The sequence below is a fragment of the Rhinatrema bivittatum genome, chromosome 1 (assembly GCF_901001135.1).
Source record: "Rhinatrema bivittatum chromosome 1, aRhiBiv1.1, whole genome shotgun sequence".
Classification (NCBI taxonomy): Eukaryota; Metazoa; Chordata; class Amphibia; order Gymnophiona; family Rhinatrematidae; genus Rhinatrema; species Rhinatrema bivittatum.
Genome location: NC_042615.1, coordinates 295,316,295 through 295,334,074, shown reverse-complemented (window position 1 = coordinate 295,334,074; position 17,780 = coordinate 295,316,295). Strand labels below are relative to the sequence as shown.

At 48.6% G+C, this 17,780-nt stretch overlaps 1 protein-coding gene across 1 annotated transcript in view; it reads right to left on the bottom strand.

Moving 5' to 3' along the window:
- Positions 1-15,870: 15,870 nt before the first annotated feature.
- The window catches only part of SEC24B (SEC24 homolog B, COPII coat complex component), a 335,324-nt gene continuing 333,414 nt past the window's right edge, over positions 15,871-17,780 (bottom strand). Inside the window, 1 exon segment of the mRNA XM_029596557.1 lies at positions 15,871-16,941. Within this exon segment, the coding sequence (XP_029452417.1) occupies positions 16,824-16,941 (118 nt within the window). The 3' untranslated portion in view covers positions 15,871-16,823.

The window sequence follows — 17,780 nt, the reverse complement described above, 5'->3', positions numbered from 1 at the left end:
ACGAAAAGGAGGGGCTACCGGTGCTGGCTCTCCCCTTTTCTACTCCCTTCCCTCCGCCCCTTCCCCGCTTAGCCCTGCCTACCTTGCCTTACCCGCCCCATTGTGCCCTGCTCCCTAACGGAGTCGCAGGGCTCCTTATTTGAATACTTGACTGAGCCCTTTCTGTTCACAGCCAAGACTGATCAAACCTACGCTGAGCTTTTGGGCACAGCAGTGGGCATGAAACGCTCCAGCAGAGAGATCAGGTGTCAGGAACGGCTGGGGTTGCCAACTTTTCCAGCGAGCAGGACTGGACGCTTCAGGACCGGAAAAGGGGGAGGGAGAGTTAGTAACCCGTGCCATTTGCATAAATTTTAGATCCAGTCAGTGAGCTACCTAAACCATGTATCAACGTATGTATTAAAGGGCAATAATTTGCTGACAGGCTACACACAGGCGGCAGTTTCTCTTCCAGCCTCTCAGGGGACTCTCTGCCACTCAGCTGCTCCCCATTTCTAATCTTGTGGATTATGAGGGGAGCACATGCTCCCTCTCTTTCTCACACTCAATCTCAGCGGGTAAGAAACATGCTGGGCTGGGAGGAAGGGAAATAGAGGGGAACTAATGCACCTCATCAGGTGCACCCGTGCTGTATGCCACCATTGTAGTAGAACAAGCACTCAGCCCCTGTGTGGCTGCTGGCTCAGTGGTTAGTCATGTCATCCAGGGAGGCACTGCCCCCTCTCCCCATGGCCAGCCATGCTACCCACACTGCCTGAGGCAGTGGGCAGCCCAAGCAACAGGCCTGAGTAGAGCAGGGGTTGCGGATTACTAAACGTTAATAAAAAAAAAAAAGAGCTTAAACTCACTCCATACATGTTATACACTCCATTCACTCCATACATACACTCCTTACAAAGTGGCAATTCTTAAATTGCCACAATTAAACACCAGCATCATCTATTGTCCCCCTGGAATACTTCAAAAAGACTGTTCGCCTCTAATCGAAGAATTCACCAGAGTATTTCCTTCACCTACTCTCATAGGGGCCGATGCAATAAAAAGCGCGGAAAGCGGGCACTGAAAAGTCAGCACCCTCTTTCCTAATGCGGGGGGTGCCATGCAATACCCAAATTAGGGGGTTGCGGTAAAATTGGCGTCGGTTTTCATAACTGGAGGAGAGGATCACCTTGCTGGTGGTTGAAAGAAATCAGTAAGTTTTTGCTTGGGAATTTTTCTTTTTTAAAAGTATTGGGACGAGGTCACATGATGCAGTGAGCCTGGTGAGATGCAGTCATCACGGCTCCGGGTGCTGACCCTCTGAAACCTGCACATTTAAACCGCGAAAAGCAATGCTGCCACAAAATAGGAGGCGTCCTGCACAGTTGAAGGTCAGTGTACCGAGATCTGACCGCTGTCGATGGCCGGAGATGACTACCAAGCCACCGAGGAAAGAAAAAGCAAAAACAAACGGAGCGGACTCCAAGATGGCCGACGGTAAAAGTGCATCAGAAGGCGCGGGCCTGGACAATGCGGCCATGGCGAGGCTGATGGCGGCAGTCGTGGCGGCACTTGAAAATAAGTTTGAGGGCATTACTGAAAATTTTGCCATGGTCAAAGAGACTTTGGGGGACATCGGCAGGTGCATAGGTATTGCGGAAGGCAGGATATCGGCGGTGGAGGAAGATCAACAGGCCCTTGCAGCACGAGTCACAGCACTGGAAGCATCAGCGAAAATGGCGGACAGCAAGCTAGAAGATTTGGAAAATCGAGCCCGTCGAAATAACCTAAAATTTCTGGGCAACCCTGAGGAAGTGCAGGATGGTGAGCTACACACCTTTATAAACCTCACTGTACTGGAGGGGAAGCTAGATATTGAAAGGGCACACCACCTAGGGCCTCGGAGGGACTCAGACAAGCGCCCGCGGCTGGTCATCGTGCGGTTTCTAAATTGGGCGCAAAGGGCAGCAGTCCTTACAGCCTTCAGGAAACTTAAGAGACCTAAGATACAAAGACCATAAGGTTGTGATTTTCCAGGATTTTTCAGCGGCGGTGGCAGCCAAGAGACAGCTTTTTTCTACTGTATGTAATGACCCCTCAATCAAAATATCAGGTTTGCCCTACAGTTTCCCGCATCGATGAAGATTTGGCGAGATGGAAAGGTTTACACCTTTGAAGCCCCGGAAAAGGCTACCGAATGGCTGAAGGACCAAAACGGCCAGCGCTAATAGCCCAGAGTGAATGGGGATTGAGGCAAACAGGCCAGACATTATTTATACCGAATGGCTGGGAGTTACTGCCTGAGTGCCTGACCTATGGGACCTGAAATACAGAGGCCGGCATAACGCACTTTTCATATCCCCGAAGTGGGTACAGGCGACCGATTGACCGGGGAATGGGCAAGGCTATGTCGTACCGGTACATGTTTCTCTGTTCTAATTGGTATGGGTACATCTTTCAGAGGCGGGTCAGCACCCGAATGCACAATTTATGGACCTCCAGCCTGATTTCTTACGGGCGAGTCAGAGTGTAATGTTTTGTAAAGTTGGGGAGAGGGAGGGATGGAGAGGCTAGGACTGGAGACCCGTGAATTAGACAGTAAGGTGGTTCAGGCTGGGGAATCACTGGACTGAAGGCAGCAAAAATATTTAGATTGCTATGCCACTTACTTGAGAACAATAGGTAAAGTGAGATACATATCTTGGAATGTGCTGGGCCTTGGAACGCCCATTAAGAGGCAGAAAGTCCTTAGTGCCCTCGAGAGGCACAAGGTGGGGATAGCCGGTCTCCAGGAAACGCACCTGTTGGTTGAGGAAAGCAAAAAACTGAAAAGGCAATGGGTAAGCCACTGTTATTCACCCCGGCCTGTGGACGTAAGGCAGGAGTGGCAATTTTAATACACAAAAATGTAAAGTTTGAGTTAATCCAGCAGGTTTCAGATGAAAAGGGCAGATATCTTATATTGATTGGTAAGGTAGAGAGGCGGGAAATCACAGTATGTAATGTCTATGCCCCCAACTCATATACTCATCAGTTCTTTTACATTTTGCATAGATTTTATCTCACTAGGTCTAAGGGAGTGAGAATTAAACTATGGAATATTTATTTATTAAGTGTAATATTCAGGAAGGCACACTATGTCATATGTTCACCTAATGTCACAAATCACAATCTTATCGGTCTTGTCTGTGCCTATCTGGAAAGAATATTGGCAGTTTCTCTTCCATGGCATGGAAATATGATTTATTTACACTTGCTTGATAAGAATCTCTCTTTGCCAAGGGGTGCATGTAAGGTTTTGGCACTCTCTTATTAATGAAAAAGATATTGCAATTTTGGAACTCTGATGACCTACAACATTCCAGTTGTGGTTGACATCAATGCAACATTTGGCTTTGATGGAATCCATCACTGAAAGAGGGATTATTGACCCTATACCCATGGTAGTTTTGAGGTCTTATTTCCAGATATGGCAATGGATTCAGTAATTAATATACCTTCTCTTCACACACTATTTCCTGGGTAATGTTAATTTTTGTTCCACAGTGGTTTGAATGTGATATGATTGATTTGGATGAGTAAGAGGATGTAATGGTATGATTGTGAGATTAGATTATTTGGGGAAAAATTATTGAATCTGTATTTATCTATTCCACTGATACCATGGACATTTAATCTTTTTTCTTGGTTGTCAATGCTATGGTCCTTTTTTTCAAGTTTGTTTTCCTTAAATGTAAAGACTCATAATATACAGATTATAAAAAAAATAATAGCATAACCATACTATAAAGAATAAATATTTCAAAACAGCTGATACACAGAACATCCAATAATTAAAACCTCATAACAATGTTTACACATTTCCCAAAACACCAATATATTTCAAAACAGCAGACATCAAATAAAATTTTTATTCTTGTTAATTGTAAACCGATCCGATATGGTTATTTACTATGAAGGTCGGTATATAAAACTGTTAAAAAAAAATAAATAAATAAATAAATTAAAAAAAAATAAATCTAATAATGAAATATAAGAATTAAAAAATCTCCCAGTCTCCATAATTGAGATTATTATTTTTTTTTAATTCGTCACCCTGAGATTGTTGTGGATTAGGAAAAGGGTGACTCGGATGCAAGCCTGTAGGCTCTGTGTGGCCTGGCGCCACTGCCACCTCAGGGTCCATTGGGCTCTGCGCATGTGTAAACATACTAAGGGAGTGACATGGACAATTGCGGTCATGTGGCCCAACAACCTCTACATGTGCCGCACTGACAGCTGCTGGCTACCCTGGATCTCTGCTGCTACAGATGCCAGAGTGGCGGCCTGTGAACAAGGCAGGAAGGTTTTTGCCTGAGCCATGTCTAGCAGGGCTCCTATAAATTTCAATTGGGGTGACAGACTGAGATGGGACTTTGGGAAGTTGATGATGAACCCTAGTGACTCCAACACCTAAATGGTCAAACTCATGGACCAAATGGCCCCTGCCTGAGATGTGCTCCTGACCAGCCAATCATCCAGATAGGGGAAAACATGCACTCCCAGCCTGCGGAGGTGTGCCCTCATCACAGCCAGGCATTTCGTGAAGACACGTGGGGCTGACGCTAGCTAGTACAACACTCTGTACTGAAAGTACTGTTTTCTCACCAAAAATCTGAGATACTTCCTTTGGCTAGGGAAGATCTTGACATGGGTGTACACGTCCTTTAGATCAAGGGAACATAGCCAGTCTCTGCTTTGTAGAAGGGGGTTCAAGGTGCCCAGGGAAACCATCTTGAACTTTTTCTTTTTTAGAAATTTGTTCAAGGCCCTTAGGTCTAGGATGGGATGGAGTACTCCTGTTCTCTTTGCAATGAGGAAATACCTGGAGTAGAATCTCCACCCTCTCTGCCTTGGTGGAATAGGCTCAACCATCCTGGCCATTAAGAGGGCGGAGAGCTCCGGAAGCAGTACTTCCTGATGCACTACCAGACCCCAAAACCGGCAGAGGGCAATTTGGCGGCACACCAAATAGGTTTAATTGGTACTTTTGATGGACGGTGGACAGAAACCACTACTCCAAGGTTATATTGGGCCACCGGTTTGCAAAGAATTGTAGCCTGCCCCCGATCGGGGGATCCAGCATCTCGGGTACAGGCAACTGGCTTATGCTCCCTCTGATTCACTCAAAACCCCCTCCCGGGAGTTGACAGGCATTAGCTGGGGCTTGGAGCTCTCTGCTGCCTAGGGCGGCTGCGGGAGCTCACATGCTGCTGATGGGAGCGAGAGGGCGGAGGATAGTACCTCCTCTGACAATAGAAAGACTTCCTCTGCTCCTGACAGATCTTGAGTGCCAGTGAAGGGCTATTGGAGGGTCTCATGGTGGTCCTGTAACTGGGCCACCATGTCACTCAACCAATATCCAAAGAGATTCTCCCGAGTAAACGGTATGTGGGCAAGCCATTCCTGAACCTCTGGGATGGAGATCCAAGACCCGCAGCCATGCTATTCTGCAGGCACCGATTCCTGCTGCTGTTTTGAAAACATTATAGGGCTCACAGACCTCGTGTTTTCCACACTCCAGGCTCTTATGCACCAGCAACTGGAAGGAGTCTTACTGTTGATGAGGCAGCTACTCGGCTATTTCCTGCACCTGCTTCCAGAGGTCCCACGAGTATTGGCTCATGTAGAGCTGGTAGGAGGCGATGCAGGTAATAAGCATAGCTGCCTGGAACACTTTCCTCCCATAAGCGTTTAACCACCCTGTGGTCCCTTCCCCAGGGGCTCCGAGGAATAGGTCCAAGAGCGCTTGGTCCTCAAAGTCAGATTCGATGACCAGCAATTGGTGGGGGAGCTGATGCTTATCTAATCTGGTAGCCTTCTGGATGAGGTAGACCTCATCCGCCCTTCTGTTAACAGGAGGTACTGTGAGGGGGTATTCACATATCCTCAAAAGCAGCTCCCTAAGGATATCATACACTGGGACTACCATGATTTCCTCAGGAGGCTCCACAAACTGCAGAATCTCCAGCATCTTGTGCCTGGCATCTTCCTCCGTCAGTATCTGAAATGAAATGGCTTCTGCCATACCTGCACAAAACCTGCGAAGGGTAAGTCCTCTGTCAGGGACCTCCTTCGCTCTTCTGGAGGAAATGGTTCTGATGGGAGGCCCGCTGAGCCCTCAGAGGAGGACTCCGCAGTATCATGCTCTCAGGGATCATAGGGACCCTCATCCTCACTGTAATCAACAGGGGATGGGGCCCTGGGTGCTCGGCCTTCGTCCAGAGGTGCAGTCACCGGCAAACCCAGTGCAGAACCTGGCAAAGCTGGATGGGAGGGGGTGGGCAGCAGGCTGCAGTGTCTCTGCAGGCCTAGGCAGAGCTTCCTCCTCCTCAGAATTGGGTGACCAGAACTATCACTGCATTGGTCAGGGGAAGCATCAGTGCCCCGCCGGACATAGATGACTTCCCAGGAACTTGAGCCAGCTAGGCAGGTAACACACCCATGAGCACATTGAGCCATTCCAGCAGCCGTTCCATAGTGGACAGGACCAGCCTTGGCCACAGGACTGATGCCCTGCGGTGCCCAATCCACTGCTAGCTCGATGTGCTGCTCCAGCTCCTCCTTGAAAGTCGCCAAAGCCAACACTGACTGGGAGGAAGGAGGGGTGACCAGAACTTCCTTGGATCCCCGAGATGGATTGATGAATGGAACTAGGATTAGCGGAGAATGTTTTGGACCCCGGGCATCAATGAAGGATGGGCACTCCTCACTGTGTGGTCGCTTCGAAGGCCAGCACATCAAAGGTGACTGGTACCGATGCTTCTTTGGCTTCCCTCTGTGCTTGGCCCAAACTTTCCCTGGTGCTGAGGTCAAAGACATGGAACCTGACCTCCTCAACTTGGCGGAGACCAAGCATGGCTGGTCTCCGGCGGCATCAACAGACTGATGGTCCTGCCGATGTTGATGGCGTGGTGTCCATCGGTGTGACTCTAAAGTCCAAATGCCTATGCATTGCTGATGCTGATGTCAATGGCTTGGACTTCCCCAACCCAAAGAGTTTCTCCATCTTGTAGAGTCGGGTGTGACATCCCTTCAGGGTCATTTGGGCGCACGTGCACCAACCCTGGACGTCATGCGATGCCACCAGGCAGAGGACACATATCATGGGGATCCATGATAAACATGGCCCACGGGCATCTATGAAAACCGGTTGTGGCCATGACAAAAGTGAAAAAAGGAGGACGCAAAAATGATAAAGATGGCAGCAGGTTACAATGACCATCAGGCACCGAGGCACCATCAGCATGGGGGAGGTCGATGCGAAAGAAAACTTACCCAAAATGCCGAGAAACCTAGCTGAGGCGGCTACGGGTGGGTGCAAGAGGGACCCTGTGTCAATGGAATGCCAAAACCTGAAGAAAAATCAGGGGACAAGTTTTCCATAAGTTTCAGAGAAAAAAAAACCAAGAGCTCACTCAAACTGCGATGCAATAACTCCGTGGAAAAAAACGGACTGAAGAGGAACTCAGCATTGATGCGTGGATTTTATTCAATTGGATATGATCTTTTCCAAGGCTACGGTCTTGTTTTGTTTTTTCACATTCGTGGCTTTTCTAGACCACTTACCGTCCTGCTTTGTGGGTCCTTCCCTAAGTCATAGTCCTGGAAACTTTGACAGAAGTTTTCCATGCCAGGCTCCATCTGATGTCACCCATATGTGAGGACTACCATCCTGCTTGTCCTCGGAGAAATATTTTTTTGGCCTTATGTGTACTTTGCATTGCAATCTGTCCTCTTCGAGAAGTGTCTTACACCATTTTCTTACTAGTCTATGCCCTTGACATTTTAGATCTTGAGCTTCATCAGAATTCAAGGTGAGCTTCTGTGTGAGGGTCATAGAGATTTTTTGGGTGCAATTTTGTTTAAGGTTTGCTAGGTTTTCACTCCCTAACTTTACCTGTTCCTGTTACAGATGAGAGAGGTGTAAATCTAGGGCATTAACAAATTTTCCCGTGTCTAGGATTCTTATTCTGAAACCATTTCAAGGATCTGGTTTAATCTGTGTTTACAGTCACTACATAGAAAGAACTTAATTACTGAGTGATCAGACCATATGAGAGTGGCATTACTGTAATGCCTTCTGTCTGATATTCTGTGTTTTCACTCTCATGTGGAAGATTAGATCTAGTACAGTGGTTCTCAAACCAATCCTCATGACACACCTAGCCAGTCAGGTGTTTAGGGTAGCCACAGTGAGTATGCATGAGGTAGATTTTCATGCACTGCCTACATTGTATGCAAATATATCTCATGCATATTCATTGTAGATATCCTGAAAAGCTGTCTGGCTAGGTGTGTCCCAAGGAGTGGTTTGAGATCCCCTGGGGTCTAGTATATATATTCTCTCTCGTGTCCAGGGGATTTTACAGCCTGGGTGAGACCTTAGTGTAATCATGGTGGTGAGGAAATCAGCCATGTGATGTCAAGTTGACTAATGTGTAAATTAAAGTCACCATTGATCCCTAATTTGGTGAAATCGAGTCAAATGTTTGAGCAGTTCAATTAACTGTCGAGTGGATGAAGTGTAATTTCGAGGAGAATGATAGACCATTAGGAATCCTATTGGGTTCTCAATGCCTCCCTGGGTTAGTAGGCATTCTGAGTCTAATATCTGTAGGAGAGTGATTTTGATAGGTGTTATCAAAGTGTGTAATTATGTTGGATGTCTAAATTGAATTCACTTATTTCTTGGATCTTCAGGCATATTTTAATGACTGATTTGGCATTAACTAGTCCTTTGTGTGCATACCTCTTTGTGCAAAGATTTTAATTGGGGTGCGCAGTTGGTAGCTGTGTCAGTGTTGATAAATTTGTGTTTCTCTCTGCTCTTCACCATTCTTTTTTCTGTGGTCTATGGTGCGCATGACGCACACTCCCCCATAGCACTAGGATCTCAGTGCTCTCAGTTTTTATGAGTGTGGTTTTACAATAGGCGACTTTAGTGGTTGTAGCTCAGTTCTTCACAGATAATAATTTTGCTAATCCTATGTGAATTGAATTTCAACTTTAACTGTTTTTCATTTGCTGAGAGAGCTAACAAGTTTGATCCCTGGAGTGATTTCTCATTGAATGAAAGTGGTAGCACAGTCAGAACATTCGAAAAATGTCTTGTTGAAAGAGAATGCTAGCATAGGTAGAAACACTTAAAAATCTCTTATTGGGCAACAAAGGTAGTACAGTCTGAACAGTAGACAGTCTCATTTGGTGAGAATGGCAAAAGTGTGATAGTGCAGCTCTCAATGGGCAAGACTGGCAGCACAGTCTGAACAGTGGAAAGGATTCTTATTGGGTGGGCAAACATTACAATGATTTCTATTGTAGTAAGAATGGAGCATATTGGACTCTCTTTGGAAAGGAATTACAGTATATAAGTCAGTGTAGTATATAATCTTTTACATTTTTTTTTGGCTAAAGTGCTCAATAGAAATTAAGTAAATTCTCCTCTCCAGGTAACCTGCACAATGTACTTGATTTTGTGCAAGAAGGTTTGGGCAATAAGGGCGCACAAAGGGGCAGGCCCTTTGATGCTGGGCCTACTGAAGAAAGAGGAGTAGAATGGGGGAGGAGCCTCCATTACCATGGTTCACTGACTCCTGGGTGGTGATTGCAGGAGGGGCGGTCATGGGGAGCATGGATCAGGCTCTCCATTCCTCTCTTTGCTGCTGCTGTTGGACTCACTAGCCCTAAAGGCCCATCGTGGGTGCTGACAACATCTATCCATGCACTATAGCTCTTACACAAGAAAATTATTCCTTACCTGCTAATTTTCGTTCCTGTAGTACCATGGATCAGTCCAGACAGTGGGTTATATCCCCCGACCAGCAGATGGAGTCAGAACAGAGTTTGAGAGCGTCAGCATATAGAGTAGTGCACCCTCTGCTGGAGCTCAGTATTACGCATAGCAAAGCCCAAAAGCAAAACACAACATTTTAGATCCAGATCCGTCCCCAAAAAGGAACAGAGAAAGATATAAGAAAACAAACGGTCAACGGGACCACCAACAGTCAACTTGTGAGGAGCTGTGAACAGTAAAAATAATCAGAGACAAACAGGATGAAAGTTACCTGGAAGAATCTGAGCAGGACCTAATGAAACCCCTAGTGGCGGGCGTCTGGACTGATCCATGGTACTACAGGAACGAAAATTAGCAGGTAAGGAATAATTTTCTTTTCCCTGTACGTACCTGGATCAGTCCAGACAGTGGGATGTACCCAAGCTTCCCTAAACCGGGTGGGGTCCTGAGAGACCTGCTCGGAGAACTTGATCGCCAAAAGAACCCGTGTACTGAGGCGCCAGGTGTAGTCTGTTATGTCTGGAAAAAAGTGTGCAACGACTTCCACGTCGCTGCACGGCAGATTTCCTGGGAGGAAACGGAGCGAGATTCCGCCCAGGACGCCGCTTGGGATCGCGTGGAATGAGCCGACACGCTGCAAGGCGGCACCCGCCCCGCCGCAATGTAAGCCGATGAGATGGCGTCCTTTATCCAGCGTGCAATAGTCGTCTTGGATGCCTGAGAACCTCTCCTCGGTCCTGACCAGAGGACAAACAAATGATCGGATACCCGGAAGTCATTGGTAACCTCCAGGTAACGGAGCAGCACACGCTTGACGTCCAGGAGCCGGAGAGACCGGGGTTCCTCTGGAGCGAACGCTGGAAGCTCCACTGTTTGACGTGGAAGGCCGAGACCACCTTTGGTAGGAAGGATGGCACCGTATGAAGGGAAACCCCGGAGTCGGAGAAACGCAGATAAGGGTCCCGGCAGGACAAGGCTTGGAGCTCTGAGATCCGGCGAGCAGAAGAAATGGCTACCAGGAAAACCGCCTTGAGGGTCAGGTCCTTGAGGGAGGACCCCCTCAGGGGTTCAAAAGGAGGGCCTGACAGCGTTCGCAGCACCAAGTTGAGGCTCCAAGAAGGGAAAGGATCCCTGACCGGTGGCCGTAGGTGTTTGGCACCCTTCAGAAAACGTGCGATATCCGGCTGAAGGGGTAGAGAGCAGTCCTTCTGTACCAAGACATTCAAGGCCGCCACCTGAACCCGGAGCGAATTATAGGCGAGACCCTTATCCAGACCATCCTGTAGGAAATGAAGGATCAGCGGGACAGTCGCCTCCATGGTTTGGACCCCGCGGTCGGAGCACCAGGCTTCGAAGACCTTCCAAACTCGAACGTAAGCGACGAAGGTCGAAGGCTTGCGGGAACGAAGCATCGTTGAGATCACTGTCTCCGGGTAGCCTCTGTGGCGGAGACGGCGCCGTTCAAAAGCCAGGCCGCAAGACAGAAGAGTTCTGCCTGCTCGAAAAATACCGGCCCCTGACGCAGAAGATGAGGAAGATGGGACAGGCAAAGTGGGCCGTCCACCGTCATCTGAAGTATATCTGCGAACCATGGCCGACGGGGCCATTCCGGGGCTACAAGAATTACAGTCCCTCGATGTTGTTCCAACCTGCGGAGAACCTTGCCGACCAGAGGCCAAGGAGGAAACACATAGAGCAGTTGATCCGACGGCCACGGAAGGGCGGGGGCATCCACCCCCTCCGCGCCGCGCTCTCTTTTGCGGCTGAAGAAGCGTGGAGCTTTGGCGTTGAGAAAGGTCGCCATGAGATCGAGGCGTGGAGTCCCCCAACGACGGACTATGAGATGCATTGCCTCGTCGGAGAGAGCCCACTCGCCGGGGTCTAGCTGTTGACGACTCAGGAAGTCCGCCTGAACGTTGTCCACCCCGGCGATGTGAGAGGCCGCTATCCGGACGAGATTGCTCTCCGCCCACTCCATCAGGGGGGTTGACTCGAGGGAGACATGCTTGCTTCTTGTCCCCCCTTGATGATTGATGTAGGCCACAGTGGTGGCGTTGTCCGAGAGGATCCTCACCTCTCTGTGTCGCACCAGGGGAAGAAAACGCTGAAGAGCGAAACGCACGGCTCTCGTTTCCAGGCGATTGATCGGCCACTTTGCCTCCTCTGGCGTCCAAGTCCCCTGCGTGGCGCTTCTTTCGCAGACGGCGCCCCATCCCGCAAGGCTGGCATCGGTGGTCACCACCACCCAATTGGGAACCTCGAGCGAGACTCCCCGAGCCAGATGCGAGGGGACAAGCCACCAATCCAGGCTTTTCCTGGCTAATGGTGGAAGCGGCAGGATCACCTAATACTCCTGGGAGACTGGTTTCCAATGGGATAGCAGGGACGCTTGCAGTGGACGCAGGTGTGCAAACGCCCAGGGTACCATGTCGATGGTGGAGGCCATTACTCCCAGGAGCTGCAGATAATTCCAGGCGGTTGGTTCTTCCAAAGCCGAAAACCGAGACACGTGCTCCCTCAGGGCTTGCGCCTTGTCCTGGCGCAGGAACACCATACCCCGCCGGGTATCGAAGCTCGCTCCTAAGAAATCCAGGTGTTGCGAGGGCACAAGGGAACTCTTTGGAAGGTTCACCACCCAGCCCAGAGAGCGTAGGAATTGTACTACTCTGGCCACTGAGGTCTGACCATGTGAGAAGGACTTCACTCGAATCAGCCAGTCGTCTAGGTACGGATGTACTAGGATACCCTCCTTGCGGAGGGCCGCCGCCACCACTACCATGATCTTTGTGAAGGTCCGAGGTGCGGTCGCCAAACCGAAGGGAAGCGCCTTGAACTGAAAGTGTTGACCGAGAATCTTGAAGCGAAGATACCGCCGGTGAGCCGGCAGGATGGGAATGTGCAAGTATGCTTCCGAGAGATCCAGTGAAGCGAGGAATTCTCCCTTGTGCACTGCGGCAATCACTGATCGAAGAGTCTCCATGCGGAACCGGCTGACCCTGAGGGCCTTGTTTACCTCCATCAAGTCCAGGATGGGCCGAAAGGAACCGTCCTTTTTGGGAACGATGAAGTAAATGGAATAGTGGCCCAAGCCCACCTCGAAGGGGACGGGAACGATGGCCCCTATTTCCTGCAGTCGGTCTAGTGTTTGTTGAACCGCTATCCTCTTGAGATCCGAACCGCAGGGGGAGAAGATGAACCGGTCCCTCGGGGGGGTGGACAAACTCCAAGGCGTAACAGTCTCTTATGGTGTCCAGCACCCACTGGTCCATGGAGATAACTGCCCACTCCTCGTAGAAGTCCATGAGGCGGCCCCCAATCCGGGGAGGTGAGAAGTGGGCTCCTTTGGCATCATTGGGATAACTTTGTGGGCGGATTTCCCTGCCCTGGACCCTCTCTCGCGGGCCTCCGCCCACGAAAGGAACGAGACCAAGGCTGGGATCTTGTCAGCTGTATCCGGGAACAGGACTGCCGGTAAGACCTATAACGTCGCTGTGCCCTGGCCCTGGTTCTACCGGAAGAAAATGACCTGAAGGAACGCTGTCTATCCTCCGGCAGCCGATGCACCGAATTTTCCCCCAGTGACTTGATGATCTGATCCAGGTCCTTTCCAAATAAAAACTTCCCCCGAAAGGGGAGGGAGCCAAGGCTCGACTTGGAGGAAGCATCCGCCGCCCAGTTGCGAAGCCACAAGAGCCGTCGGGCTGCTACAACCGAAACCATGGACTGCGCCATTACGCGAAAGAGATCATACAAGGCGTCCACCCCGTATGCTATGGCAGATTCCAGGCGGTCCACCTGGGCGGCCTCTTCAGGGGGCAACTCCTGAGAGGTGAAAAGCTGCTATACCCAGAGTAAGCTGGCCCTTTGCGCGAGCGAACTGCACATCACGGCCCGCATACCTAGGGCGGAGACTTCGAAGACCCTCTTGAGGAAGGTTTCTAGTTTACGGTCCTGCGTATCCCGCAGGGCTGTTCCACCCGTGACTGGGATGGTCGTCCTCTTGGTCACTGCCGACACCGCTGAATCCACCTTGGGCACCTTGATAAGATCCAAAAAATTCTCAGGGAGCGGGTATAGCTTTTCCATGGTGCGTGTGACTTTCAAGGACGCCTCGGGAGTGTCCCACTCCCTAGTGAGAAGCTGTAGGAAGGACTCATGGATAGGGAAAGCCCTTGCCCTAGGACGGAGGGCGGCAAGTACTGGATCCCCTTTGTGAGAAGAGGTGGCGACGGCAGGAGCCACAGGGATCGGCGGATCTGGAGGTGGGTCGAGGTCCAGCTCCTGAATAATATGGTGGATGAGTTCATCCAGCTCTTCTTTTTGAAAAATCCTTAGGGCTCGAGGGTCGTCCCCCTCCGTATGTCCATCCGGATGCGCCTCCGGGGGTTCCAGGGAGTCGTCTCTCACCGGCGAAGCCGCCCCCGTGGTACGCCGGGGTGGCACGGGAGAGGGACCCGGCAGGGATCCAGGCGTAATGGGCGAGGCGGTGAGACCAACAGCAAGTTTAGGAACCTTGGGGGGAGGGGCCCCCAGGGGATTCGGCGCCTGCGCTCCCAAACCCTGCAAATAAACCATGTGCATTGCCAGAATAAAATCAGGTGAGAAAAACGGGGAGCTGATTGGAATCCCTGGGGGGGGGACTGTCCTGGGAGCCCCGGTCGGGCAAACCCCCCCGCCGGGGGCAAAGCCTGTTGAGAGCCAGTGCAACCAATCCTGTCTGCATCTGGGAGCGAGTCCGTCTCACGCTGTCCCCCTAAAATGGCCGCCGTTCCCGCCAAAGGCGGCGTCGTGGCCGGCCCACGCCGCCCGGGCTGAGGAGGAGGCAGGTCCGAAATCGCACCGGAGGACTGCAGGGTGCCTTCCCCGTCGGGGAAGCACCGCTCACAAAGCCCCTCCCTCAGAAATTGATTCCCCGGTTCGCCGCAGGCCTCACACCTCGAGGACCGCGGCATGTCAGCACCGGGAAAAAAGCCTCGGGGGGGGGGGGGAAACGAGCTAGTGCCGCGGGGAGGCCTGGAATGGCCCTAACAACCCGCCGAAGGGGTCCAGGAACTGCGGGGGAAAACCCCCGTTTCAGTTGAGCACACACCCGCGGGCGGAGCTTGCGAACCGAGGGACCCACAAACGACGCGTGGAGCGGCCGGAACCACCGGCATCCACGGGGCACCACCAAAAAGAAGCAAACCTGTGGAGAAAGAAACTCAAAAAACTTCCACTTACCCCAATGGAAGAGGAAAGGAGTACAGAATAGAGAAGGCAGAGCCACAGACACACGCCGCCTCAAAAATTGAAAAGTCTTTTTTTTTTTTTTATTTTAAGGATCCAAAATGAAGAGAAACATAAGACAGGGAAATACTGTGGAGAAAAAGAAAGAAATAACCAAAAATGAAGAAACCCTGTCAATCTGGGGGAGCTAGTGGATCCCCCCACTCACATCTGCTGGAGTCAGAAGAATACTGAGCTCCAGCAGAGGGTGCACTACTCTATATGCTGACGCTCTCAAACTCTGTTCTGACTCCATCTGCTGGTCGGGGGGTATAACCCACTGTCTGGACTGATCCAGGTACGTACAGGGAAACACTACTTATCTTATACTTTATGCTCACTATTTACCTTATGCATTTTAATTCTTTCATCACTACCAACTATCTTATACTTTAAAGTTTTATTGCTACCCAATGTACCAAATGTATCCTCATCCCATCTACTTATAGGTATTTACACCCAAGATACTTACTTACTCAAAATCTACCTCATTCTGCATGTCATGTCTGAACTGATGTACCACATGCTAAATGTTCTTTACTTTCAATGTAATTTGTCTTGTGGCGCACTTGGATATAAAATATTCATAAATAAAATAAATATACAACCACTATATTGCTTAAGTCAGCATATGAAGGTCACAGCTTAGGCAACTAGAGTTTACTTTATCTTATTTCTGCAGTAAAAACAAGGGACACTGAAAACAAGGATTTTACAGCCCCACAGTCAAGAGTGCAAGTGTGCACCAAACACACTGGGGCTGATCTTTAGTGATACACACAGCCAACTCAAACTTTGAAATATTATTTACTTTCAGTATTCAGGGAGAAAAAAAATAGTAAATTACATATGTTACATAGTCAACAGTGAATCTGAGATTCAGCGCAATAGAAGGTTGTTTCTAAAACAAAAATCACCGACAAATATAAAAAAACATGATCAAGCAAAATAGGTTATTTTTTAATTAATAAGCCAGTCATAAATAAATCCACATAAAAGATATAACAATTACAAAGAAAATGGACTTGCATTTCTTCAACAGTCAAGAGTTCTTAATATGCATTCATAAGCCTCATTCTCTAATTGGGACAGAATGATTAATCATTTAGACACCCAACTCTGCTTCACACATTATGCAATTCAGACCCTGTAGTTACATTTTTACACATTTTTCTTTTGTGTTTTTACAGACATACTTCTATGCACATTATATATTTTATTTCTACAGTTTTGTGTATTGAAATTCTAATCTTCCTGGGGGAAACGCCAAAATCATTTAATGAGGAAAAATCAGTCCTTTAAAAAGTATATCACATAAACAAATAGCGTGTACTATACTGCCTTTTGGCATCTCATTATACTTGGAAGAAATATATTAAAGGTAAGAAAAGAGGCTTTATCTAGTTTTACATTTCAGTACAAAAGAGCATCCCACATAGCTACAAAAATCCACCAGAGCACTGTACTGCCACACAACTGGAAATGTGTATAAACCATCTTAAAATGTAGTTAGTGAACCAGCAGTGTTACTTCTAGGCTAGCATTTTACTTTAAACTGAAGCAAATCTGAAAAGTTTCTTGAAGCCTATCATTTATGCCACCTTAGAACTGTGAAGCTTCTACTAGATGGCTGCAGCTTGCCAGCAGCAGGGAAGGCACGTGCTAAACTTCTTAAACTCCCTCCCTACTTCTCTTGCAGTTGATCGTTATGTAAAAAGTCAAGACAGATACTCTCTTGCTGCTGTCATCCCCTACAGATCTGCTGTTGGATGTGGAGCAAAAATTCATAGTAAGAAAATGCAGCTTCTGTCCTGTCTTCAATTAGATGCTGGAAAAAATCTGCTTTGGCAGTACTGTCATCCCTAAAATAGTAAGGAAAAAAATTAGGCACAACAGCACTTTATGAAATGTTATCATCAGTGTCTATAATAATGCTTCAACATATCTATTTGTAATTGGGGTGGGGGAACTTAGTGGCACACACTACTAGTACTGTAATTGTGCTATATTGTGTTAGATGTCTTTAATAACTAATTGGTTTTTTTTTTTTTACTAAGGCAGACTGCTGCTTTAAATATGAAGGGAAAGGAAATTGTTTAGTGTTGGTAGGTAAACATTAATGTGCAAACATAAAAGATCAATGTTTCATATACAAAAAGTCACAGACGAACAGCACTGAAAATTTCTTGCTTTATATTAACTGGCACATTGAATCAATTGCTATCACAGACAAAAAGACTTGCAGGTTAGATAAAAGATCCAATCATGAGTCCAGTGGCTGTGCTGTGTGCGTGCCATGCAGAGGGCATGGGTTTGATTTCTGGCTCTAGTCTTCAGCTCCGCTGGTTGGCCAGTGATGGGCATTCTGTGGAGGTGGGGAAGGGAGGGAGTCTGTCATTGTGCGATGGTGATACCCAGTGGCCTGATTTAGGACCCATTACTACAGGGTTCTGGAAGGAGCCCTCTTGACTGGTCTCCAGCCAAGGATTATTACTGCAATTACTGGACTAAAGTAAGTTTATAGAGAATATAAAAGGGGGGGGGGGGGGGGGGGGGGGGGGGAGGAAAAATTCCCAGCTAGTTGCAAATGAAGGCTCATGGCACCAGATCCCACCATGGTTCAGACTGAGCTGGAATCCCAAAGGAGTAGGATGAAAAACTGCTGGGTCAAAAAACAAAAAGGAAAGATGCAAGCACCTTA